Source organism: Labeo rohita, chromosome 1, assembly GCF_022985175.1.
Source record: "Labeo rohita strain BAU-BD-2019 chromosome 1, IGBB_LRoh.1.0, whole genome shotgun sequence".
Taxonomy (NCBI): Eukaryota; Metazoa; Chordata; class Actinopteri; order Cypriniformes; family Cyprinidae; genus Labeo; species Labeo rohita.
The window spans coordinates 39,534,477-39,560,583 of NC_066869.1; the positions used below are offsets into that span (position 1 = coordinate 39,534,477).

At 35.2% G+C, this 26,107-nt stretch overlaps 3 protein-coding genes across 8 annotated transcripts; all 3 read right to left on the reverse strand.

Annotated features, from left to right (window-relative positions):
- Positions 1–6: 6 nt before the first annotated feature.
- On the reverse strand, positions 7–5,386 carry chic2 (cysteine-rich hydrophobic domain 2). The gene is made up of 6 exons (XM_051117965.1): positions 5,096–5,386; positions 4,098–4,152; positions 3,011–3,166; positions 1,712–1,768; positions 1,569–1,628; positions 7–1,457 (listed from the first exon to the last, which is right to left on the reverse strand). The coding sequence occupies exons 1-6, from the start codon at positions 5,227–5,229 to the stop codon at positions 1,407–1,409; spliced, it is 513 nt and encodes a 170-aa protein (XP_050973922.1). The 5' UTR covers positions 5,230–5,386; the 3' UTR covers positions 7–1,406.
- An 874-nt stretch (positions 5,387–6,260) lies between these two features.
- fip1l1b (FIP1 like 1b (S. cerevisiae)) lies at positions 6,261–18,424 on the reverse strand. 6 transcript variants are annotated; one of them, XM_051116594.1, is made up of 17 exons: positions 18,129–18,424; positions 17,289–17,346; positions 16,480–16,579; positions 15,519–15,625; positions 14,261–14,325; positions 14,046–14,153; positions 13,835–13,965; positions 13,464–13,579; positions 13,230–13,283; positions 11,363–11,462; positions 11,129–11,276; positions 10,871–10,897; positions 10,022–10,076; positions 9,502–9,557; positions 9,161–9,341; positions 8,686–8,832; positions 6,261–6,592 (listed from the first exon to the last, which is right to left on the reverse strand). In XM_051116594.1, the coding sequence occupies exons 1-17, from the start codon at positions 18,205–18,207 to the stop codon at positions 6,454–6,456; spliced, it is 1,671 nt and encodes a 556-aa protein (XP_050972551.1). In that variant the 5' UTR covers positions 18,208–18,424; the 3' UTR covers positions 6,261–6,453. The 6 variants fall into 6 exon arrangements, with proteins under 6 accessions (XP_050972551.1, XP_050972517.1, XP_050972528.1 ...); XM_051116560.1 differs by having other exon boundaries at positions 6,261–6,595; XM_051116571.1 differs by having other exon boundaries at positions 9,502–9,560.
- Positions 18,425–23,167: 4,743 nt separating this feature from the next.
- On the reverse strand, positions 23,168–24,842 carry LOC127169151 (D(1) dopamine receptor). Its single transcript, XM_051116320.1, has one exon. It carries the CDS (start codon positions 24,840–24,842, stop codon positions 23,658–23,660), a length of 1,185 nt encoding a protein of 394 aa, XP_050972277.1. The 3' UTR covers positions 23,168–23,657.
- Between the last annotated feature and the right edge of the window lie 1,265 nt (positions 24,843–26,107).

A 26,107-nucleotide genomic window follows, 5' to 3' on the forward strand; every position in this document is an offset into this window, starting at 1 on the left:
CAAAAATCAAGTTGGGCATATTTTATTTCTGTACACACATTGTACATAAATACATTGAAGTTATTTTTTGAAAAATAAAGACGATGTCCCTGGGATTTGGGATGACATCAGACAAGAGAGAATTGTAATTTCAGTAATAATATCAGTAATCACACACACACATACACACTTCATAAATTTCAAGTTTTGAGATCTAATAGGACCAATTGTCTTAAGAGTACTGGGACGTAACTGTTTTATTAACCTACAATTGGACACATTTACACAAATATAGTTCACTAAGAGAAAATGCCTGCATAGGACACCTGACCCACGACTGAAAGATGAAAAAACAAACTAACTAAGAAAAAATACTTAAAAAGTCTTTCTGCCCTGGAGAAACTCCAATATTTGTGGGTTCATATTTAAAAAAAAAAAAAAAAAGTTAGAACTTTATTTTTCATTTGTTTGACCCCAATAATAGTTATAATGAACTTTTTAACCCCAAAAAACTGTTTATTTGTCTCACTTGTGAACCAAACAACAAACAAAATATCTCAGGGACAGACAGAAATAATCACCCACACACACAAATCAAGAACCAAACATTTGCTGCTCTTCTTTTTAAACTGAGCAAGTAAACAAGAATAAAAAACAAACAAAAAAAAGACAAAAAAAAAAAAAAAAAACAGCAAAACAAATCTAATCTGTGCTGCATCACTACCGATAGGTGCACCTGGACCGTATCAGGTCCGTGACTTCAACTAGACTCAAAAGTCCCGTCAGAGTCTAGACGGTGCGTGGCACAGTCAGTGTTTGATTGTCTTTGTATATAGATGATAACTTTTTGTGAGAAGGAGAGATGGGAAACTATGTATTGTGCATTGACCGTGTCCATTTGGCTCTCAGCTAACTGAAAATCCGTATTTATCATTCCTAACATTGACGAATACAATAAAAGAGTTTAATTCTACAGTTGTCACTTCATCAAGCCATTCCACACTGATCCGTTCCACAGTGATGGTTGTTGTTGTCAACAGGAAGTCACTTAGCTAGTGCGCAGACTGTGAGATCTGATTAACGTGTGATATACGTTCCAGTTTGGAGCTTCAGAAGTAACTTTCCGTGGCCTCCTCGCAGACTCCGTGTAGTCATGTGACAGTAAAGGTCTCTCTGTGTGTATTCATGCACTTGCGGAACCAGAACGGCACCAGACGTGTGCGTCGAGTCTGTGCGTATGTGTGTATGTGGGTTGTAAACAGTGCTTTCTCGTGAGGAGTGCTGAGAGTGGCGCTCGGACGTGAGGTGAGTCTCTTGCTCAGAGTGTGGAGGGAAAAAGGACGAGGCCACATGATAAACCATGACAGTACCGGAGAAAGGCACCTCAGGAAGACCACGCTGGAGGGATGAGCTCTGGCCTGCCACTGCTAGTCCGGCCTGAAGATAGGAATCTTGGGTAGAAACTCTATTAGGATGACCTAGAAATAGGACAGAGAGAATTGATGAATGTGAACTACGTATTTCACTTTTTATTATGCTTGAAACAGTCACTGTGTTACTAAAAGAGGTTGTGTTTGTAGTTGGCTTACATATTCCATCATGTTGTTGGTTTCACACTTCCTTTTGCTGAGCCTCCAATGCAAACACAGCTAAATGAACAGAGGGCACGCAGTAAAATTAGCACCGGACAGGAAAATACAAACCGCAAACAAGCAAGCAACCTTGAACATACCTTGTGATACAATCTGCTGTTTTCCCACTCCAATAACTTCTCTATGGATCTGCGTGTCTATAGGTAGAAAAGACACATTATTCAGTATACAAGAAGTAAAATTACTAGAAAAGAGCCTGTTATTTATGTTCTATAGTGTGTATTACCGTCCAATAGTTTGGGGTCTGTAAGATTTTATAGATCTCATATGATCACCAAAAATACAGTAAAAACAGTAATATTGTGAAATATTATTATTTAAAATAAATGTTTTCTATTTTAACATATATATTTTAAATAGATTTTTATTCTTGTGATGGCAAAGCTGAATTTTCAGCAGCCATTACTCCAAATTTTGTGTCAGCTGTTCTTTCAGAAATCATTTTAATATGCTGATATTAAATGGGTATATTTGTAGCAATAGCCAACAATACATCGTATGGGTAAAATGACAGATTTTTCTTTCTTAGGTCAAAAATCAAGGATATTAAGTAAAGATGTTCCATGAAGATATTTTGTACATTTTTTGGTTAGTAATATGCATTGCTGAGAACTTCATATTAACAACTTTAAAGACGAATTTCTCAACATTTTGATTTTTTTTTTTACATCCTCAAATTCCAGATTTTCAAATAGTTGTATCTCAGCCAAAAACTGTCCTATCATAATAAACCTTACATCAATGGAAAGTTTAAACCCTGACAACATACCACAAAGCTAAGCTTCTATTAAAGGGATAGTTCACCCAAAAATGACACTGTCATTAATTTCTCACCCTCATGCCGTTTCAAACCCCTAAGACCCTTGTTTATGTTCAGAACACAAATTAAGGTATTTTTGATTAAATCTGAGAGCTTTTCTGACCCTGCATAAACACAAATGACACGTTCAAGGCCCAGAAAAGTAGTAAGGACATTGATAAAATAGTCCATGTGACATCAGTGGTTCAACCATATTTTTAAGAAGCCACGAGAATATTTGCATGCGAATACAACGCACATGGAAGAGAAGAAATAGCTGAATAAAGATGTTATTTTTGTTTTCTTTGCACAAAAAGTATTCTTGTAGCTTCATAAACGGTTGAACCACTGATGTCACATGGACTATTTTAACAATATCCTTACTGCCTTTGTGGGCACGGAACGTGGTAGTTACGTTTCTGTCTATGCAAAAATATCTTCATTTGTGTTCTGAAGATGAACGAAGGTGTTACAGATTTGGAATGACATGAGGGTGAGTAATTAATCACAGAATTTATTTTTGGGTGAACTATCCCTTTAAGTGAGGAGCATTCCTTTAAGTGACTCTGAACAAACTCACCCTCTTGCTCAGACAGATGACCGGCCACAGACTAAAGCCCAGAGTACAGCAACAGCACAGACAGCCGCACAGCAGCCAGCGGACATTCACTGGGAGAGCCTTCCTCAGACAGCTGTTCACACGGTTTATGCTGGATTTGAACTCCTCCGGTGCGACCTACAAATGAACAAATTAAGCAGTATTTAAGAACCCGTGTGTAACCTCAAAATTACATGCTACATTTGCCATATTGGGTAATACACACACTTTGGAGCTTAACAACCAGTTACTATGGAAAAAGAGTAACTTGGACATTCTGCTAAACATCCCATTTTGCGTTTCACAAAAAATTTCCTTAAATATTGTATAACAGCATTAAAGGGATAGTTTACCCTAAAATGAAAATTCTGTCATTAATTACTCACCCTTATGTTGTTCTAAATCTTTAAGACACAAATTAAAATATTTTTGACGTAATCTGAGAGCTTTCTGACCCTGCATAGACAGTAACGCAACTGACATGTTCAAAGCCTAGAAAGGTAGTAAGGACATTGTTAAAATTCACCGTTAATTTTATGAAGCTACAAGAATAATTTTTGTTCGTGAAGAAAACAAAAATAAGGACTTTATTCAGCAATTTCTTCTCTTCTGTGTCAGTCTCCACTATACATTCATGAGAGTCCAAGATGCATGAAGAAATTGTTAAATAAAGTTGTTATTTTTGTTTTCTTGGCGCACAAAAGTATTCTCGCAGCTTCATGCAATTACAGTTGAACCTCGGATGTCACATTTACCATTTTAATAACATTCTTACTACCTGTCTAGGTCTTAGACATGTCAGTTGCATTGCTGTCTATGGTCAGAAAGCTCTCGGATTTCTTTAAAAATCTCTTAATTTGTGTTTTGAAGATGAACGAAGGTCTTACGGGTTTGGAACGAAATGAGGCTAAGTACTTAATGACAGAATTTCATTTTTTTAACAGAACTATTTCCTTTTGTTTCTGAATGCCAGCAACAACACTTTTCACTTCTTTTCATTTGGATTAGTAAATAATTATGCATTTAATAGTAATTCATTGAGACAAGAAGCCACTAGAATTACACATACCTTTCCTGTAAGGGCTGAGGGAAATTCAGACTCAAATTTATTGCTCAGTCCAAACCTGCAGGGAAGAAAAAAAATATTTAAAAACATTCAAATCCAGTCTCTCAAACTTAAATGTACACACAAGTAGATTTACTGTATATCTTCTGTACATCAATACTCTATATTGTAAAGTATATTTGGCAATTTTATTACACAAGACCAGAGGTCAAATGTTGATTTAAATAAATATTTGAATAAAATAAATAAAAAATTGCAAGTAAACAAATGAGTAAATAAATACTAAATCTAACAGTACAGTACAATAACGTAGAAAAATACCACAATATAATTATTTGGAATAAAATAATTTTTCACAGTATAAATTGAGCCTTTTTTATCAGAAACTATACAGATGACCAAATTTTAGTATGAGGATCTCTTGCACAAGTCATATTTGAAGACTGGTGGTATCTAAAAAGATTAAAAAAAAACCTGTATTAGACACCAAAAATGAAGGTTTCGTTATTTTACTCACTGGTGTGTTATTCAAAACCTTTAAAACTTACTTTCTTCTATGGAACACAAAAAAATGACAGCCTACAAAAATGTAAACGACGACTGCGGCTGGCAGAAAGATAAGCAGAAAGTAAGTCAGACAGGTTTTGAACAACAAGCGTGTGAGAATCTGACCACAAGACTTTCATTTTTGGGTGAACTAACCCTTTAAATGTACGATAATATGAGCTGCCCTGTCAAAAATCGACTGAGCGACTTTTTAGGCAGCGTTTAGGAGCATTGTATATGCATCTAAACATTTCAAATGCTTTCTAGTTTGTTAAACTATGACTAGTCTATGAGACTAGTCTGGGACACTACCAGTATTTTCTCATTCTGTTGTAATGATACTTAGCATGTCTCAAGTGTCTCTAAACGAACACGGTGCTCCTAACGCCTTTGGTTTGATCAATAGTGATTGATAATCTATCTACGAATAGATCCAGAGCTGCCGGGTGTCTTACACAGTGACGTGTCCGGATCCGCGCACTACCACCGGGTCCGGAGCGTATTTGAGCAGCTGCTCCTCCGCGGCCCTGTCCTCGTCCTCTTCTTCCTCTTCCTCCTCCTCGTAAATCTCATCAAAGTCCTCCATCATCGCCCCCCGCCTCGGCCTCTGTGCTTCCCGAAAGAAGCGCCGAGAAAGACCGTGTTTCGCTCACGTTAAACAAATATTGGCAATAACGCAGATCGCACGGCCGAGAAATGAAACGACGGTACAGAAATCCGGATCAAAACATCAACATCCGCCGAAAATCTCGTGCGCGGTGATCTCGGAATATATCGCGAGAGTATGTAAATATGTAAACTCAGATTGATGAATGGGGCTTTTTCATCTCAAGATTTACCGGGGTGCGACCTGCATTTTTAACTAGTAAAGTCATTTGCTAGTTGACGTATTTCTGCTTTAGCATGTTGAAAGGATAAAGGTTAATACAAGAGTTAGTACCATAATTCATAATTTCCCGTTAGCCTGCATTTGCTATTTTCTGAGGTACATCAAAATAAACACAGGTAACGTTTTATTATATTACAGTATAGTAAATATAAAATAAGCTTTTTAATTAAGTGATTAATTAAATATTTAAAATAACAGAATAAATCCTGCCCATTGTATTCTAGTGTTTGTAAATATGTGTACATTTTTAATATTTAATAATACGTAACTTGCCATAAAATTGCTTTAATTCAGCAAGAATGTATTACATTGATCAAAACTGACAGTAAATACAAATGAATGCTGAACTTTATATTTATCAATGAATTCTGAAAAAAAAAATGAAGCTTTTTTTAATAATAATATTAATAAAATCACCAAATTAGCATATCATAATTATTTCTAAAGGATCATGTGACACTAAAAACTGGTGTAATGGCTGATAAAAATTCAGCTTGGCAATCACAGGTATGAATTACATTTTTTAAACAAATATCCAAATAGAAAATTTATTTTAAATTATAATAATATTTCACATTACTTTTTTTTTACTGTATATTTGATCAAATAAACGCAGGCTTGGTGCGCATAAGAGACAAATACATTACAAAAATCTGTGTACCTATGTACATATATTGCTCACAATATGTGAAAAACAGCTAATTCACAATATATGAAAGACACAACAAACATTACCAAATGCTCTTTTTTTTAATCCAACAAATCAACATCTACATGGTACAAACTGCACTGGAAAACAAAACAAAAAAAGGGAAACATGAAAACAAAAGGAAGGGTAAACTGGATTATAATTTCATTTAGCATGATTTGACAACCAGCGCTCTGACGATAAGAAGGAAGGAGAGCGGAGAAGACAGACAGGAGTTACTCCATGGCCTCCTGGTTCTCCTGGTCAGCAGAACGCTCCTCGCTGGGCTCCTTGCCCTCTTTGCTCCTCTTGGACTTCTTATGCTTGTGACGCCGATGACTGTCACCCTCCTCGCTGTCATGTCTCCGTCTGCTACTGCTGTGACAGAAGAAGAGAGGGGCAGAGAAACAAAACTTGTTCTTAAAGAGAAAACAGAGAACTACCTTTGTAAGGTCAATTTTTATCTAACCTTACATTCTACCTGACCTCATGATAAAAATATACCTGTGGGAACTTTTTTACAAGATGCAAAATACGTACTAATAAGTGTGTATCACTGCAGTTTCCAAAAGAAATGAACACCAGAGGTGGTAAACCAGTGAGAACTTGTAATCATTTTCATACACAGTTATGATTACAGCGTATGATTGCGTTTTTACGACACTTTCGCTTTTGTTCATATTATCTGGTAGGTTTAGGTGTAGTGCAGATGGTACCTTATTTTAAAACCTCAGGGAGCATTAGAGTTATAGCGCCACTCAATCGACATTTCAAGTCAGAACTGCAGTGACACATACAAAACCAATGTCACAACAATGACACTCTGGTGCTGCGTCAGAGCCGTAACGCGCTGCAGACGTGTGCAGTGTGTGGTAAGACATTTATTCATCATACAGTGTAGACAGCTTCACTTACAACGCAAGTGCTTTTTAAAATGCATAAACTTACACTAGATCAGCTGATCAGTAATGATGTTCTTTGATAATGTTAGGCTGCTTTTAGCCTTATGCTGGAGCTGGTTTCGGGCAATGAAACTAAGTGTGTAAAATAATTTAAAAAATGAGCACGATAATATCATGTATCTGCGATCTCGCAGGCTGAGGATAGGACCAACTCTACTGTATCGTATTATGTACTCACCCTCCATGCATTCTAGGTGTATATGACTTCCTTCTTTCAGACGAATGCAATTGGAGTCTAATAAGAAGTCTAATAAAGTGCATCCATCCATAATAAAAAAAAAAAAGCCTCACACGGCCCCCAGGGGTCTCCTGTAGCGAACTGATTAGCTTTTGTAAGAAAAATATGCATATTCAAAACGTAAGATTCAATATTAATCTAGCTTGCGCTAATTGCTTTGGCAAGGGGCGTGGCAGTACTGAAACACCATCTAAGCTGTTCGCCAAACGCAAAAAAACTGGGATAGCTAACCAATCATGACACATTTCCTTTTTTCAGTAGGCTACCCTTCATTAAACCCAGAACTAATCAAGCTATTTGTGCCAGGCTGGGAGAAAGGTATTGTAATAATGTAAATTATGTAAAAAAATAATGTGTTTTTTGAACCACCACGCATGAGAGCATGTTGTCTTATGTTTTAAATATGGATATTTTTCTTACAAAAACTAATCAATTCGCTACAGGAGACCCCCGGAGGCCGTGTAAGGCACTTTTTTATTATGGATGGATGCACTTTATTAGACTTATTATGAAGGGTAGCCTTCCGAAGTACACCCACACAAAAAAAAAAAATCAAGACTTTGAAAAAGAGCATAATAGGACCCCTTTAAGACATACCTCTTTAAAGCTGCCTATGAGCATAATAGTGTGTGAAGTGTGTGTATTTTTCCTTGTTTTTCTTTTTTTTTCTTATTGTTATTATTTTTTGCTTATACTTGTTGAATCATTTGTACCATGCTGATGTTGTTTTTACAATTTGTTTTATGCTTGTGAAGCGTTTTGAGTTGCCTTTTATGTATGAAAAGTAAATTGCTATTATTATTTTAAAGAATGTGGGTAACCAAACAGCTGATGGTCCCCACTGACTTCCATAGTATTTTTTTCCCCACAGAATTTTCATTTTTGGGTGAACTATCCCTTTAATCAGTAACAAAACACTGCTATATTGCCAAAGATGTGCAGCAGTGCTGCTGTGGCTTGGTTTGGAACCAATTTCATTGGTGCACAAGAGCAAAAAAAAAAAAGATAAGATAATATATTAAGATATATTAAGATAATATATAAAAATTAAAAATTAAATTAAAAAAGCAGCAAAATGAGCTGTTTTGTACAGCTAAAGATAGCTGGACGTGGATGAGACCAGAAGCCAGACCCATAAAATTTACAAATGGCCATGCCCACTCTTACGGGTAAAATAAGGTGGATCTGTCCAAATCTGTGGCCATTTTTTTCATTTTGGAAGCATTTTTTCCCCAAGCCTCCTTTAATTTTCGACCCTGGTTTGATACCTCCGTGATGACTTGTGCCTCCCTTCTTCTTTCTCTCTGTGTCTCCTCTCCCTGTGACGCTCCTCCTTCTCACGGCTCGATCGCTCCCGATGCCTCTCGTACCCTCTGTCTCCATAGTCACGGTAAGAACGATATCGTTCTTCATCACTGCAAAATACCAAGTTTAGTCAATTACGACCTTAACCAGAGAAACTACAGTAGTCAACATTTGAAGTGGATCAAAACCATTCATCAAAGCTCTCCTAAAACCATAACTATACCCATTCTTTTCTTAGGACAACTTTAACTTTTTTGATCCACTTCAAATGTTGACTACTGTAGAACAAAATGATTTAAACCTTGAGAGGGTTAAAGTCAAAAACGACAAAAATATACGCTGATGAAACACTGTCCGTTTATCAATAACTCTACACTTTAAAACTTAAAAATACAGTACATCTGTATAGTGAACGAGAGGGTTGGCATCATCCTTCACCTGTTATAAGCCACAGCAGAGGGACTATGGTCTCTCTCATGGCCCCTTTCTCTCGGCCTGTCTCTCTCTCGCTCTTTTTCCCTCTCTTTGTCTCGCCGAGGGTAGTAGTCCCACTGCTTCGGGTTGTCCATCAAACCAGGCCAGGGGTTAACAGCTCCTTGCATGGGTGGAGGAAACCCACCTGAAAACAAAACCAGAGGAACAATCCCCAGTGCACAAGATGCTTAATTGAGCTTAATAAAGCTGGGAATATATTTAAGTACTTGTGACCTGTATTAAGATCTAAGTTAAATTAGTTTTCAAGTGAATATAATAGACTGGGGAGACAGTCCCACACTTACCTGTGGGGAAAGGGTATGGAGCAACAGGACGTCCGTCATATCCTCCTGGGTGCCCACTGCTAAATACAACACACAGGCAATTAATGAAGTGTTAAAGTGTCAAGTTAAGTGTAACATGTTAAACGTTAACAGAAAATTACATTTCAAAACTGCATGTATTTAAATGTAAACACAGAAGCCTAAAAACAAACAATTATATAAACACAAATTTTATTAAATATGACACTTTAAAATAACTTTAATATCCAATAAAAATATATTTTATTTTTCATTTATTTTATTTTTAAAATGTCTGTTCCTGTGATAGCAAAGCTCAATTTTCAGCAGCAATTAATGCATTCTTCAGTGTTTTGTAACACCTTAATTGTCTTTAATCTTAATAGTCAATCACTTTTGACCAATTTAGCGTATTACTTAATCAATAGAAGTATTAAATTTTTTTTTTTTTTTTTTTTAAATACTCATCCATGCACACTAATGTTAAAAAAAACTATTAGTTGTGTACAGAAGCTACACCTACTTGTCCATATTAGGAATAAGTGAAGGAGGAGGTCCTCCAGTGGGAGGAGGAAAATCTACAAAACAAAAAGATGCATAGTAAAAACATGGGAATTGTTATTAAATTTTACACACATTCAGTCATAAAGGTTGCAATTTCAGTAGACTGGTGCTTTGGAAACATTTATCAGGAGTTATACTAACAATTACAAGTTTTTGAACAGTAATATTTTTTCAAGAAGTCTCTTCTGCTCACCAAGCATGCATTTATTTGATCCAAAATACAGTAAAAGCAGTAATGTTGTGAAATGTTTTTTACGATTTAAAATAACTGCTTTTTATTTGAATATATTTTAAAATGTAATTTATTCCTGTGATTTCAAAGCTGAATTTTCAGCATCATTACTCCAGTCACATGATCCTTCAGAAATCATTATAATATTCTGATTTGTTGTTCAAAAAATATTTTTTAAATAATTATTATTATTGCCATTTAAAACAGTTGAATACATTTTTTTTTCAGGATTTTTTTTAGTAATAATAATAATAATTTTTTTTTTTTTTTTTTTTTTAGCAGCAAATCCGAATATTAGAACGATTTCTGAAGGATCCTGTGACTGGAGTAATGATGCTAAAAATACAGCTTTGAAATCGCATGAATAAATTACAATTTAAAATATATTCAAATAGAAAACATTTATTTTAAATAATAAAAATATTTTAAAATGTTAATGTTTTTGCTATACAAATAAATGCAGGCTTGGTGCGCAGAAGAGACTTCTATAAAAAAAGAATTAAACTTACTGTTCAAAAACTTTTGACTGGTAGTATACTTTGCTATGTATGTTATGTAATTGTGCACTCAACTTACTGGGTGGAGGAACAGTTATGGGCATCCCTGTTAAAAATAATCATAATAATAATAAGAAGAAGAAGAAGAAGAAGAAATAAGAAAGTTGGAAACATTTCTTACATAACCACATGACAAATACATAATACATAAAAATGTGATAAAACAAAAATGCTATGAGCAGCTGAAAGTGATTCTTTCATACATTCTTCACTAATTAAAAAAAAATTATATTAATAATAAAAATAAATGAAAAAAAATGTCAGCTGTCAGACTTACGTGGAGGTGGGATTAGAGGTGGAGCCTGACTGACAGGAGGAGGGAGGAATGGAGGAGGTGGGATGTTTGGAGGCAGCGGTCCCGGGGGAAAGAACGGAGGCGGCATCTTTGCTGGTTCAGCCTCAGAGCTGGGATGTTCTGAGATCACCTACAAGTGTTAAAGTCACATGATTCAGTTCCCAGACATATCAGCTTTACAGTGAAGATTTAAAAGAGCATGTCATGTGTGTAAACCTGTATGTTATTTCCCTCCAGATTGTGGCGACGTCGTCCTTCCACCCTGCTAATGGTGGCAGTCTGTCCGCCAATCACATCTATGGTCCCGGGCGTCTTTCTGCAACAAATACAAACATACACATACAGCTTTATAAAAGTGTACATCAATTTCTGTGTTTTTCACTCTCTTCCAGATGCATACATAACACACACCTTAGTAGGGCTGGGCGATATGACGGTTTACCGCAGATGATACATTTGTTGATCAATATAATTTTGTCATTTACAAAAGAGGGCAATGAAGAAACATGTCTGAATTCAGAAATACAGTGCAGGATGTGTCTCAAACAAGTCCAAATGAGGAAGAAGAGGCAACTGAGGGGTGTATCGCAAGTTTAGTTGGTTACAGTTACCAGGCAACTAGAGTAATTTTAGTATTATTTATATGCAATTATGGTATTTATTCATATTTTGAATTAGTGTTTATTTAATTTATTTATTTATTTATTGTAATTTAGTTTTAGTACTTTTGTTCTGTGCTTGGCAAATATTTGTAGTTAGTTTTAATTTATATTTAAGTTTTAGTTTTATTGTAATATCTATATTTTATTTTATTTTAGTTCTATTTCAATTAAAAAGATACACTACCAGACAGTAAGAATTTTCATGTTTTTTAAAGAAGTCTCTTCTGCTCACCAAAGCTTCATTAATTTGATCCAAAACAGTAAAAAAAAAAAAATATTTTTACTATTTAAAATATTCTATTTGAAAACTTTCTATTTGAATATATTTTAAAATTTAATTTATTCCTGTGACTTTAAAGCTGAATTTTTAGCATTGATACTCCAGTCACATGATCCTTCAGAAATCAATCTAATATGCTGATTTGTTGGTCAAAAAACTATTATTATGTTGAAAACAGCTGAGTAGAATTTTTTCAGGTTTCTTTGATGAATAGAAAGTTCAGAAAAACAGCATTTATCTGAAACAGAAATCTTTTGTAACATTACACATGTCTTTATCATCACCTTTGATCAATTTAAACCATCACTGCTAAATAAAAATATTAATTTCTATAATTTCTTTCCCCCAAAAAACTATACTGACTCCAAGCTTTTGAATGATTTCTTGAATAGCAAATCAGCATATTAGAATAATTTCTGAAGGATTATGTGACACTGAAGACTGGAGTAATGATGCTGAAAATAAAACATTCAAATTCTTACTGTTCAAAAACTTTTGACTGATAGTGTAACTCATGATAAACTTCACTGCACTGTGCATTTATTACAAGTGGTGTGGTTTGCATCAATCCAGTTTCAAATCAACAAAAAGAAAAAATCTAATATTTAATTGGCTTTGCTTGGTAACATTTTCATGGGCAGAGCAAAAATAGACTGGCAACATTGTGTCGAAAATGTAAGTTACTCAGTATTAGTGTTTGTACATTTGTATAAAAGCAATACCACACTTATTGTCATTCCAAATATCAGCACTTTTTTTGTAACAAGGCTATTTAAAATATAAACTAACAAAAATAATGATATTGTAACACAAAATGACTATACTGTGAAATAAAATTTTGGTCATATCGCCTACCCCTACCAGAATGTCTTACCCATCTAGGCAAAAACACATTAACACTCAATATAAAATACATCTTAAATGACTACACAGTTCTGTAAAGAAAAACGGTCCAGATTGCTGAGTCCGTTGTCAAAACTGCAGATTTTTGCATGTTTTCATAGTGCTTTGTAGATTAAAACATCAACCAAACAGAAATAAACTGTGGTCATCAATAATAATGAAAGACAATAAATGAAGCCCATTTAATTTCAGATTTACATTTAAGATTCAAACCACGCCCATGGCACCTCCCACTTACGTATAATAGGACATTTCTTGAGAGGCAGGCCCTGCCCACTGTGGAGGGGATATCCTATGAGGGCATGGGTAAGGGGAGACAGGCAAAAATGAGTTACTAATCCCCTCTCCCACATTACAGATGCGGGACAAACACTGTACACAAATTCCCAAACATGAAGACTCTGAAACTGGAGTGTGGAAACTCTGAAACAAATGAACTCCTTCCAGTGGATGTGTGAGAGAACATGCTTACCTCGCTGGGTTGAGTCCTGCTTTATACAGGTTAGATGGAGAGGTAAAGTCTGCTTTAGCTGCATGAGCTGCAACTGTGATCTCCTTCTCACTGTTACCTGTACGGCCCTGCTGAACCTGAAAGAAGAAAGAGGTGGAAAAGGGAAAATGTTAATTATGCATATATAAACATGCACTCTTGACTAACAATTACTCATTTAATTACAACTAACATGACATTATCAGACTGGAATGTAAAAGCTTGGGTTGGGAATCAAAAACCCATTCTTATTCAAAACTGGTTGCATTAAAGGACCAGGAATAGTGAAATCAGAAGTAAAATTGTTCAATTGGTTATAGTTTCCATCCCCAGTAACAGCTGATTATGCTTACTGAGATCTTGCTGGTGGTGGATCCAATGTTGAGAATGTCAAGGCCCATGCGTAACCTCTTCTGTTTTTCACAATATGCTTTCCACGTGTCCTCATTAAAACCATAGTTAAAATAGTCAGACAAGTCCGCACCTGTAAACACACACATGCTATACAATATGCAGATACCACATGTAAGAACCACAAAAGTGCCATCCTAAGTAAATACACACCTGGTTTCCTCCATGGTTTCTCTTCAAAGGACTCCATGTCCACTTCCAGGACAGGAACTCCATTGATGCTGCCTGGAGCTTCGAGGTCTATGCCCTTCACTTTAGAACCTACCGAACATACACTCAAATTATGTCAGGAGCTAACAAATGTTGCTTTGTATGAAAAGGCACTGATGTATTTTGTGAGAAAGAGCCAAGTTTTCAGATTCAGTCACCTGCTCCATACGCTCTGCTGCCAGCTGACTTAATGTTCAGATTCACTGGCGTTCCCCCATATGCCCTGCACAATAAAACATCATAAATACATCAGTTATACAGTCCATTTCAGGCTTTGGTAAAAAAAAAAAAAAAAAAAAAAAATTTAAATATATATTTAAATATAATTTTAATGAAACCTTATAGGTTTCTCTTCCTGCACTGAAAGCTCAGATCTGAAAACCTAAAAAGCTCATAAAGGCATCATAAAATTAAATCCAGATGAATCGAGCAGTTTAATCCAAATTTTATGAAGAAATAAAATTACTTAATATTATGAAGGTTGAAATGGTTTAATCTAGGCTATCGCCGTATTTACATATAAACACTGATATAGACACATAAGCATATCACATATGGTAAATGTGACCACAAAACCAGTAATAAGGGTATTTTTTATTAAAAGCTGAATAAATAAGCTTTCCATTTATGTATGGTTTGTTAGGATAGGACAATATTTGGCTGAAATACAACTATTTGAAAATCTGGAATCTGGGGAGGCAAAAAATAAATAAATAACAGACTATTGAGAAAAATCGCCTTTAAAGATGTCCAAATGAAGTTCTTAGCAATGCATAGTACTAATAAAAAAAATTACTTTTTATATATTTACAGCAGGAAAATTACAAAATATCTTCATGGAACACAACCTTTACTTAATATCCTAATAATTTAGTGCATAAAAGAAAAATCGATCATTTTGACCCATACAATGTATTGTTGGCTATTGCAACTAATATACCCATACTACTTAAGACTGGTTTTGTTGTCCAGGGTTACACATATGGATGCTCAAATGCGCAAGCTTCAGTGTTTAACGTGTGATTCACTCTATGTGTGTTTATATGTAAATAAGACCTAAATTAAATCAGTTCCTGATTCCCTGTACTTTCAATGAAGGTAAAAAAAACATCTCAGGATTTATTAGAACTATCTTAGTTTGTGTTTTGATATTTAACCAAAGTCTTATGGATTTGGAACGACATGAAAGCGAGTAAAATGATCGTTTTTTGGTGAACTCTCTTTAAAGCACATGCTCCAAGTCATTTAAACCAGAACACTTCACTGTTTTGGTTTTTGTCCCTCATCTGTTTCACTTCAGTCCATCATCATTCCAATTCCTTCACCCTGGGTTGCAGGCAATGCGAGGTTATCTATCAAACACCCAGTGTGAACCTTACAGTCTCCAGGATGTGAGCACAATCTTTGGATGCTTACGTGTACTGTGGCGCTCCTGTTTTGATATCTCCAATGGTGACGCGGACATCATCATCGTCATCATCACTATCGCTCTCACTGTCTTCATCTTCTCCAGGTGCTTCCTCCTAAGACAAACAAAAAGAGTGTTCTTTGCTGCTCTATTCATTTTTAACAATTGACCATAATTAATAAACATAAATGTTACGGTTGTGTAACGATATAAAATGTACTAATTTTTAATTCATTACAAACATAGGAAATAGAAACTAAAAAGACAACTCAAGCTTTCAACATACAAAACTGACACACATTGCAGTGTACAGTACAAGGTGTAATATTGATATCTGTGTTTATGTATTGATGCTGATGTTAAGTGTTAAATGTTAGTTCACACAAAAATGAAAATTCTGTCCTTAATTACTCACCCTCATGTCGTTCCAAATCTATAAGACCGTTCATCTTTGGAACACAAATTAAGATATTTTTGATGAAATCTGTGAGCTTTCTGACCCTGCATTGACAGTAATGGAACTGACAAGTTCAAGGCCCAGAAAGGTAGTATAAAGACATTGTCAAAATAGTCCATGTGACATCAGTGGTTCAACCTTAATGAACCTTCTCTAAAGCTATGAGAATACTTTTTGCGCACAAAAAGAACAAAAACTATATTCCACAATTTCTATTTAAGAATGTTTGTACTACCTTTCTGGGCCCTGAGCAAGGTAGTTCCCTTGCTGACTATGAAGGGTCCGAAAGCTCTCGGATTTCATCAAAAATATCTTAATTTGTGCTCCAAAGATGAACAAGAGTCTTATGGGATTAGAACAGCATGAGGGTCAGTAATTAATGACAGAATTTTCATTTTTGGGTGAACCATCCCTTTTTATATATATATATATATATATATATATAAACACAACAGCACAACAGCAATCAAAGTTGACTGAATGAAGCGGTTTACAGTGGTTTTATTTGTTACCTGACTGGCCACACCATTTCCAGTAGTGGTGGTGATGGTGGTAGTGGTGCTGTTGGTAGTCGCGGTGACCTCCTCAGTAACAGGAGGTGCAGAGGTCGCACTGCAGACACAGATGGATCAGCATGAGAATGATTACAACAAATGCAAATGAAGCCCTTAGTCAACTTAAAAGAGCCGAACCTAAATATTGGCACACATTTTACAGTATATGCTGTAGAAAAAAACAGCATGACCTGTTCCTGCAACAAATGAGCATGTGATTTGAAATCTAGTAGCCCATGTCAAATATCAACTACAAAATATTATTTACAAAAAAACACTGTAATTTGTAACAAACACTGTAACAAATCAGACCACTTGTATATACACAGGGTTTTCAAACTGTGGTCCAAGAACCCCCCAGGGGCCCACAAGTGAGTGCTAGAGGGTCTGTGGAAATGTTTAGAGAAAAACTGTGTATCTAACAGTACAGTACTATAGTGAGTAACAAAAAAACTTTATACATATATATATATATATATATATATATTTTTTTTTTTTTTTTTTTTTTGTATATATATATATATATATATATATATATAAAGCAACTAGAAATGTAATATTTTCAAACTAAAATTATTATAATAATATTATTAATTTTATTACTACTAATAATATTACTAATAATTATTTTCCACAGTATAAATTAGGCTTTTAAATTTTATAATTGGGTCACTCTCATGAGGATCATCATATTTGGGGGTGTGCTTCATCTAAAAAATTGAAAAGCCTTGGTCTACACTACTAATAGTAATCATGTCATATCTCACCTGATAGCTGCTGTCAGTTTAGCCTCTTCTTCTTCAGTTTCTTTACTTTCACCTTCATCTGTAAAAACAACATATAATGCATGTGCAACAAAATGATTATGAGCAGAAAGTACACCATTGACTGGTAAAAATTATGTTAAGAGGAGCTGCTCCCACTACTCAATATCACCGAAAAATTAGTAATATTTCATAATGTTACCCAACAGAACCATGAATAGATTTGAAGTGTTCTTAAAAAAAATCTCATCATTCTACAAAAGAATCTATATGAGATTTTAATTATCTTTCAGTTCCCTCAGTGAAATAATTTCTTAAATTATTTCTTAAAGCAACTAATATAAACAAACCAGAAACAATTAAGAAAGCCTGAAAAGATTCTACCATTTTCTCGAACAGTGATCACAACATCGTATAGATTCAAACAAAATTCAGACAATTTTAGATAAACTGAATTTATAAATTAAAAAGTATCAAGCAGCAAATGGTTCTAATGTGAATCAAAATAGAATCTTGTAAAGTAGCAAAGAAAAGAATCTTGAAGATTCGAAATGCAGGCAGAATATTGAATTCAATCTACCTTCGGAACGATTTTTCTCAAAAATAACAGATTCTCGAACGGATTCTATATCCATTTCTTCGTAAAGAGAAATATTAAACCATGGACGTGAAGTTTAAAACATGTAGTGAAGTGACAGGTATCTCATAACACTGCAGTACAAAAGGCCCCTACATTAATCATGCCAATATATGGCGCTGTACATTAATAACCACACTTCCTCTAGCTGTTAAGTGTTCAATAACAAAGAACATTAGAAGAGAACAGATTTGGCGCTCACTGACCCCCGTACAGCCATTCCTCCTCCTCGTCTCCTGCGCTCGCATCAGTGGTGGTGGTTTTATCCGCCTCCTCTGCAGACATCTTCTGTTCTGGGCTCTACGATGCGCTCCAGAAGCTAAAGACACGGTCAGACTAAAACCCACCAACCCCGAAATAGCGCAGGGATATTTCAATGGGGAAAACACAAAGGCACATACGAATATAGAAAACAAACGTATTTAATGATGTTTACGGAGCAATCCACACTTCCTACAGCCTCTGTAGGATGTTCTTGCAGACTTCAGGACATCAGTTCCGGTTCAAGGGTGTACAAATTAAAAGTCTCTCAGTTGACTGGCATATGCAAACTACCAGTCGTAGGTTTGGATACAGTTGATGGGGATTATGTTTCTTAAAAAGCATTTTTGCTTATGCTTATGTCCAGTTTATGTTTAGTATACACGTGCACTCCTTCAGTAGTTGAGTACAGACGGTAACTGATAAAAGAAAAAAATATATATGTATGAATTATTTCTATTAATCAAGTTACAGTTGGTCTGACACCTCGTTCCAATACAAAGTTATCTAATAAAAAGTCACTACTTTTGCATGTATCTCATAAACATGATAAATGTTCACAAAAATACTCTAATATAGGCTTATTGTGCACATCAGCCACTAGATGTCTCTGAGCAATACTTCTCTTACACATACTCTCTTCTTTGAGTGATCTTTACACCCCCAGTTTCATAAGCAAGGTTTAAGGCTAGTCCAAGACTAAAATGTAAGTCTGAGCTGTTTCAACTGAAAGAAACTTGCACTGACTGAGCTTAAAATATATCAGTGCCTTTGTTTTGTCTTTAGATGCACACCAGTTTTGTTGTTTTCTAAGGCATGTTTATAAAAACTGCTTAAATGCCCTAATTGAACTATGGCCTAATCCTGGATTAGTTTAAGCCCTGTCTGTGAAACCAGGCCTTAGTGTGATTCTTTAACCTGCCATTATTCCATGTTAATTCTGATGTTTGATGTACAGATACATGTCATTGAATTTAATAATGAAAAATAGTATGATGGCATATGCAAGATGGAAATGGCATAATATCCTACCATTTACAGTTTTAGATCAAATGCATTTTCAACAATACTTTTATTTCAACAAATTCCTCACAATTTAGGTCTTGTGTATATGTGTTTTCCATAAACAATAATGAAATTTCTCACACACACATGCATTCTAACTGACAAATTAGAAAATATTTAACTAGTTCTTTTTTCACACTCTCTTTCCTTGCAATTAGCCTTTTAATATAAATATAAAAACAAAAATAACAAACAGAAAATGCCACACTGATAACACTTTTTAGTTAGTGCAAACAATCAATTTTAATTAAAATATAATTTAGCTATTTTTTATTCTCAACTCTTCTTTTAATAGGTAAATCTATTAATATTAAATAAAACTAATATTTATTTACTTGCCGCCAGTCTTAACTGACTATATGATTGATAGCTATTACTCCTACTTCAGTTCAATAATGTTTAATACTTAAAAGTAAATAACGCACACTTCATTAATTCCTGTGTTGTTTGTGTTTCATCCTTCAGTGACTGATCTCCTAACACTATGTGTGCACATTAACCTCTTTGACCAGTTACAGGAAACTCCGTGTGCAGGCTAGCATTACTGTGAGTGTTTGATGACCAAGCACACGGACAGAGAGATACTCTTTCGTCTTCATTAAGTAAGCATATGCAAGTATTTGGATACTTAAACCACACAGGCTTATAAAATCAAGTGACATCTTCAAACAAATAAAGTTAGAGTTTTCTCATAACTGATCACTTTTCTGAGCCATTTTTGCAATTACTTGGTGATTTATAAAGATATATGAAGTCAGTTCTCCTCTAATTCCCACAGATGTCCTAGAAAAGTAACCATCACATTAACTATGTACATGATTCACTAGCGTTTAACTAACTAGAAAGTACCTTTTGTCCTAATTTTGATTAGTATGTATGTTGTTTTATTATATAAAACATATATTTCACTTCTAAAACTGGATTTTAGAAGGTGGGACGTACAGAGAACGGTCAAAGCAATGCATAATGTATGAGGACTGTAGAGAGCATGACAAAGTCAAAACATTTTAGGCATGCCTGGGAAAGGAGGATGTACAGTTGAGGTCAAAAGTTTAAATCCCCCTTTTAGAATCTGCAAAATGTTGATTATTGTACCAAAATAAGAGGGATCATACACAATGCATGTTATTGTTTATTTAGTACTGACCTGAATAAGATATTTAACATAAAAGATGTTTACATATAGTCCACAGGAGAAAATAATAGTTACATTTATAGAAATGACCCCATTCAAAAGTTTACATCCCCTTGATTCTTAATACTGTGTACCTGAATGAGCCACAGCTGTTTTTTTTTTTTTTTTTTTGTAGTTATAGTTGTTCATGAGTCCTTTGTTTGTCCTGAACAGTTAGTGCCTGCTGTTTTTCTGAAAAATCTTTTAGGTTCCTCAAATTCTTTGGTTTTTCAACAGCTTTGTGTATTTGAACCCTTTCCAACAATGACTGTATGATTTTAAGATCCATCTTTTCACACTAAGGATGACAGAGGGACTCATATGCAACTATTACAGAAGGTTCAAATGCTCACTGATGCTCCACAAGGAAAAACCATGCATTAAGGGCCGGGGGGATGAAAACTTTTTGAATTTAAAGATCAGGGTAAATTTAACTTATCTTTTGGGAAACATATAAGTATCTTCTGTAGCCTCTAAAGGGCAGTACTAAATAAAAAATATATATATTTAGGCAAAATAAAATAAATGTACACATCTCCATTCTGTTCAAAAGTTTTCACTCCCCAGATCTTAATGCATAGTTTTTCCTTCTGGAGCATCAGTGAGTGTTTGAACCTTTTGTAATTGTTGCATTATGAAAAGGGGGATGTAAACTTTTGACATCAAATGTATAGTCACCCACTCTATTGCAATGACATTTATACATTTTAAGTGTGACTTAAGTGTCCAAATATTTTAGGACCTCTGTGAATATGGTACATACAGTCACTCAAATAAGGATTTCAAATGTTACACAGACTGGCACATTTTCCCATCAAACTCCCCAGCCACTGAAAGAAATTAAGCTTAAAATCTTAAAATGAGATGAGTTTAGGTAAAAAGAGGAATGTACTTGTTCTTAGCAGCTCTATCATGGCTCTTTTTAACAATTTCAATAGACAAACATCCCTATGGATTCCAAAATTAAAGCAAGCCTCAGGGGCTGGATGATATTCAACAATGAAGACATCAAGGACGATGATGTATTTTTAGCTACCAGAGCCATCAATTTTAAACATATTTTCATTCAGCAACAAATCTGAGTGTGATTTTACCCACAAATATATTTACACCAGTTTGCAACGGCTTATAAATATTATAGTAGTTCATCACTTGACATTAAAAATAATACAACTGTCAAAATACTTGTTTTTTAGTTTGTTTAAGGTTATTAAGAGATTAGGGATTGCCTTCCCATGTTTTATTCATTGCTGTGAGCCAACTGAAACCTCTCATTGTGAATTAATTACATACGTAACATGCCTGTCGTGAATACGCTCTAGGCTAATGTGTTCTTAAAAGACTCCCATTGCTCAGAAAATGCTGCTGCGTGCAAGTTTTACTGACTTTTTGTGCTTGCAATTAATAATTTAATCTGACATATTAAAGAAGAATTATGAGTAGTATGTTTCAAGGCAAAGACATCCAACCTAATTTAACAAAGTTAAGATGATCAACCTAATGAAGAGAATATACCTGACTGATATGCGCTGTTAAAAATAACATGTTCTTCAACTAACAGACCCTAATGAAGGTGACAAACATCCCTATGCACTTTCAAAGCATCAAGTATAGCATGCCATACATAATCTACTGCACACTGAAATGTAACATTCTTTGAGAGGAGATTGCAGCCAACTAATTATTTATGAGAGGAAGTAACCATGTGCGCTCATCCCTAATGGAAAACGATACTTGGACTCATCAAGCTCTTTGGCATCCGGTCTGTTAAAACCTCAGACCTCTTTCTGTGGCTGTGATAACCTGACCATAACCTGGTCATCTTTAAATGTATGCAAATAAGTAGACAAAAAAAACTAGGCTATGAGGAGACATGGAAAATTGTCATAAGAATTTAAGAACCTTAAGGTTTCGGTGTCAAAATCCAATTGGTTTTAGACACCTAGTTCATATTTTTCAGAATTTAGGATATTTACACTACCTGTCAAAAGTAGTTTTTTAAAAGAAGTCTCTTCTGCTCAACAAGCCTGCATTTATTTGATCCAAAGAACTTTTGAAATATTTTTACTATTTTAAATAACTGCTTTCTATTTGAATATGTAAATATGTATTTAAAAATGTAGTATCATTAGCCTACTCCAGTCTTCAGTGTCACATGATCCTTCAGATATCATTCTAATACGCTGATTTGCTGTTCAAGAAACGTTTTGTATTATGAATATTATCAATTTTTAAAACAGTTGAGTACATCTTTTTCAGAATTGTTTGATGAATTGAAAGATCCAAATATCAGGGGTTATAGAAATGAATGCTTCTATTCACCAAGGATGCATTAAATTGATCAAAATTAATTGATCATGCGATGTGATGATGCTAAAAATCAGCCTTGAAATCACAAGAATAAATTACATTTTAAAATTTATTAAAATAGAAAACAGTTATTTTAAATAGTAAAAATATTTCAAAACTTTACTGTTTTTGCTGTACTTTGGATAAAAAAAAATGCAGGTGAGCAGAAGAGACTTATTTAAAAAAACATTAAAAATGTTCAAAAACTTTTGACTGGTAAATGTATTCTATCCTTCACACTAGGATATATTATGCCAATGGCTGAATATATTGTGAAGCAAATTTTAAATGAGAACTTAAATTGTTTTTTTGAAAATATATGAAAACAATTGGTCATCTCAAAATATAATTTTTTATGTTTCACAAAAGAAAGTTAGTCACACATGTTTGTAACAACATGCGAGTAATTAAATAACAGATTTTTTTTTCATTTACTGTTGCTGGATTAAATTCAAAAGTAAGTTGGTGCAACTTTTCCTATTTGTTTTATAAAATTATATTTTACACAATCAATTTATTTTAATGCTTGTTACCTGTTAGCTAAAAATAATGATTGGTCGTTTTGTATGTTACATAGATTTCATATAGACAGTTTTACTGTTTAAAAAACTGCTATAAATAGTTTAAATAAATGTTAAAAATGGCAACTTTACTTTAAGACTGAACATTTTTACCTGAACAATTCAAAGACCTTCCCCTCAAACTGGCCAATAAACACCACTTTCCCATTGTGACAACATGCCCCGATAAAATCAGTGGGACTGTATCCTGGACATTTTTAAATCTTTCTGGAGCCAAAAAGTTAAGGTATGTGCCTATACAGAAACTGACTTTCAAAAATAAAACCTGAGAAATATTTATTGTGAAAACCAAGCCTAACAAAAAGTCATTTATTCTGACACGCATCTTCTGAGTTGGTATGCTGAACCTCGCTCTCATCTCCAAACATATGTATTTCCACCAGTGGACGTTGCATTTCGTTGTCTACCCTGTCCAAACTGACATATCCGACTTCCATAGTGTTAACAGAGCTGCCCTGATTATTACGGGACACTGGATCCTTGCACTGAACATCAAGAGGCGTTTTGGTGCACAGGTCATGGCAGCACAGAAGCCGAGCAAAAGCATCTCTAAAATCAGAGTTGAAAGCATATATGATCGGGTTAAGCGATGAATTGCACCAGCCAAACCATACGAACACGTTAAACGTTGCTTCACTGACACAATTTGGCTTGTGGCAGAAAGGAACCGCACAGTTCAGGACGAAGAAGGGAAACCAGCAGCACACAAACACCCCCATAATCACGGAGAGAGTTTTAAAGAGTTTGGTTTCTCTTAGCGCGCGGTGTTGGAGAGGACAGGTGCGCGCACCAGCTCTGCAGTTCTGTGCGCGCTCCGCTGCGCGCTCCAGCGAAGAGATGCTCTTGATTTGAACCTGAGCAATGCGGTAGATGCGCGTGTATGTGACCAGCATCACTGCTACTGGAATGTAAAAACTTATTAGAGAGGATGAAATAGCGTAAGTTCTGCTTAGACTCGAGTCACACATTTCCTTGGTGGTCCAGTTGTTTGTGGTGACCGTTCCCAGGTCTGCCCGGTGCCAGTTCAGCTGCACGGGCACGAATGATATAGCCACCGATACGATCCACGTTACGCTGACCATAACGAGGGCGACTTTACGGTTCATTTTTCTCTCGTATTGAAACGGGTTTGAAATAGCCCAGTATCGATCCAAGCTGATTACGCACAGGTTGAGGATGGAAGCGGTGGAGCACATAATGTCAAAAGCCACCCAGCACTCGCAGAAAGAGCCAAACGCCCAGTGTCCTGTCACCTCCGTGGCCGCTTTCCACGGCATCACCAGAACAGCCACCAGCAGGTCGGACATCGCCAAAGAAACGATGAAGACGTTGGTAACTTTTCCCCTCAGGTGACGGAAGCGCAAAACCGCAACGCAAACCGTGAAATTGCCTAATAACGTCCACAACACGAGGAGAGAAAGAGCGAAACCCAGGAAAATGCGACCTGCTGGCTCTCCATGAGCGCTCAAGGATGTGGTAAAGTTGTACATGTCTTTAAGTGTCACAAAAACATACCAAAATATGTTCCGTGTGGTGGACGCCGCATACTCCCTGCCAAAGCAGTTCCATCTACTTGAGCGTTTTGACCGGATCTTATAGTTGACCTCATTGTTTAAGACCCTCGCTGAAATGTTCACATGACTGAATGACAAGAGGCGTCTCGTGTCAGGTTTTTTTTTTTTTTACTACAGAGAGCAAGTCACATTCTTGCTGGTGCAGAACGCCCTCTTTTGCCCATTTCACTCAGTAGATCAAACGACCTATTTGGACACTTAAAAATGTATCAATGTCACTGAATTACAACAATATATAGACTATAAGGGACACTTTGTGGTTGTCATACGCTAGTGGAACATTTTCTATTAAAAGAATAGTTTACATAAATATGTCAGTTTACTCACCTTCAGGCCATCCAAGATGAGTTTGATGAGTTTGTTTCTGCAATGGAACAGATTTGGAGAAATTTAGCATTACATCAGCTGATCTCCAATGGATCCTTTGCAGTGAATGGGTGCCGTCAGAATAAGAGTTTAAACAGCTGATAAAAACATCACAATAATCCACAAATAATCCATATGAGTCTAGTCCAACAAAGCCATTAAGACATTTTGGCTTAAAACCATTGCTTCCTGCTAAAATCCTGTAGTCATTGCTTTCTCCAGTAAAAAAGTATTTTAGTCTGAATCAGGAGAGAAATATTCACAGATCAAGAGACCAAACAGTTCTAAACAAATAGATTGGTGGACAGCAATGGATCAACTCCTTTACTATAGGAAGCATTATTGATTACAGACCTGTATTTTAGCAAGAAGTTTAAAATTAAAATGCCTTAATGATGGGTTAGCTTCTTGCAAACACGCAGATTTTCACTTCCCGGGGCATTTATTGATGGATTGGTGTCGTATGGATTGCTGTGATGAGAAACAAACTCATCTACATCCTGGATGCCCTGAAGGTGAGTACATTTTAATTTTTGTATATCTTTAATGTAATGACCTACAAGACACCCCTTAAGGTGTAGTCACATTAGAAATATTTCAGTAAAATTTAACACAGATAAAAGGTCCATTGTCAATAGTGACTTACTGATAAGTTTTTTCATTGTAACACCAATATCTGAAAAGCAGGACGGCCAGTGGCCAATATAATGTAGGCCTACAAATAAAATTGCCAAGGGATGAAGGAGATAACCAGTGTTGTATTAGATAATAAAGAATAAACATCTGAAACAGTTACAATACAACTAAAGAACTGA

What these genes read in the sequence shown, in the direction of transcription:
- chic2 (XM_051117965.1), bottom strand. Translation starts at nt 5,229, where the DNA reads ATGATGGAGGACTTTGATGAGATTTACGAGGAGGAGGAAGAGGAAGAA. An exon ending in CCTCAGCCCTTACAGGAAAG is followed by an intron (nt 3,167 to 4,097) that starts GTATGTGTAATT and finishes GTTCATTTGTAG; the next exon opens with GTCGCACCGGAGGAGTTCAA. An exon ending in ACAGCAGATTGTATCACAAG is followed by an intron (nt 1,629 to 1,711) that starts GTATGTTCAAGG and finishes CTGTTCATTTAG; the next exon opens with CTGTGTTTGCATTGGAGGCT.
- fip1l1b (XM_051116551.1), bottom strand. Translation starts at nt 18,207, where the DNA reads ATGTCTGCAGAGGAGGCGGATAAAACCACCACCACTGATGCGAGCGCA. An exon ending in GGAGGAATGGCTGTACGGGG is followed by an intron (nt 17,347 to 18,128) that starts GTCAGTGAGCGC and finishes TTGTTTTTACAG; the next exon opens with ATGAAGGTGAAAGTAAAGAA. An exon ending in ACCTCTAATCCCACCTCCAC is followed by an intron (nt 10,898 to 11,128) that starts GTAAGTCTGACA and finishes TATTTTTAACAG; the next exon opens with GGATGCCCATAACTGTTCCT.
- LOC127169151 (XM_051116320.1), bottom strand. Translation starts at nt 24,842, where the DNA reads ATGTACAACTTTACCACATCCTTGAGCGCTCATGGAGAGCCAGCAGGT.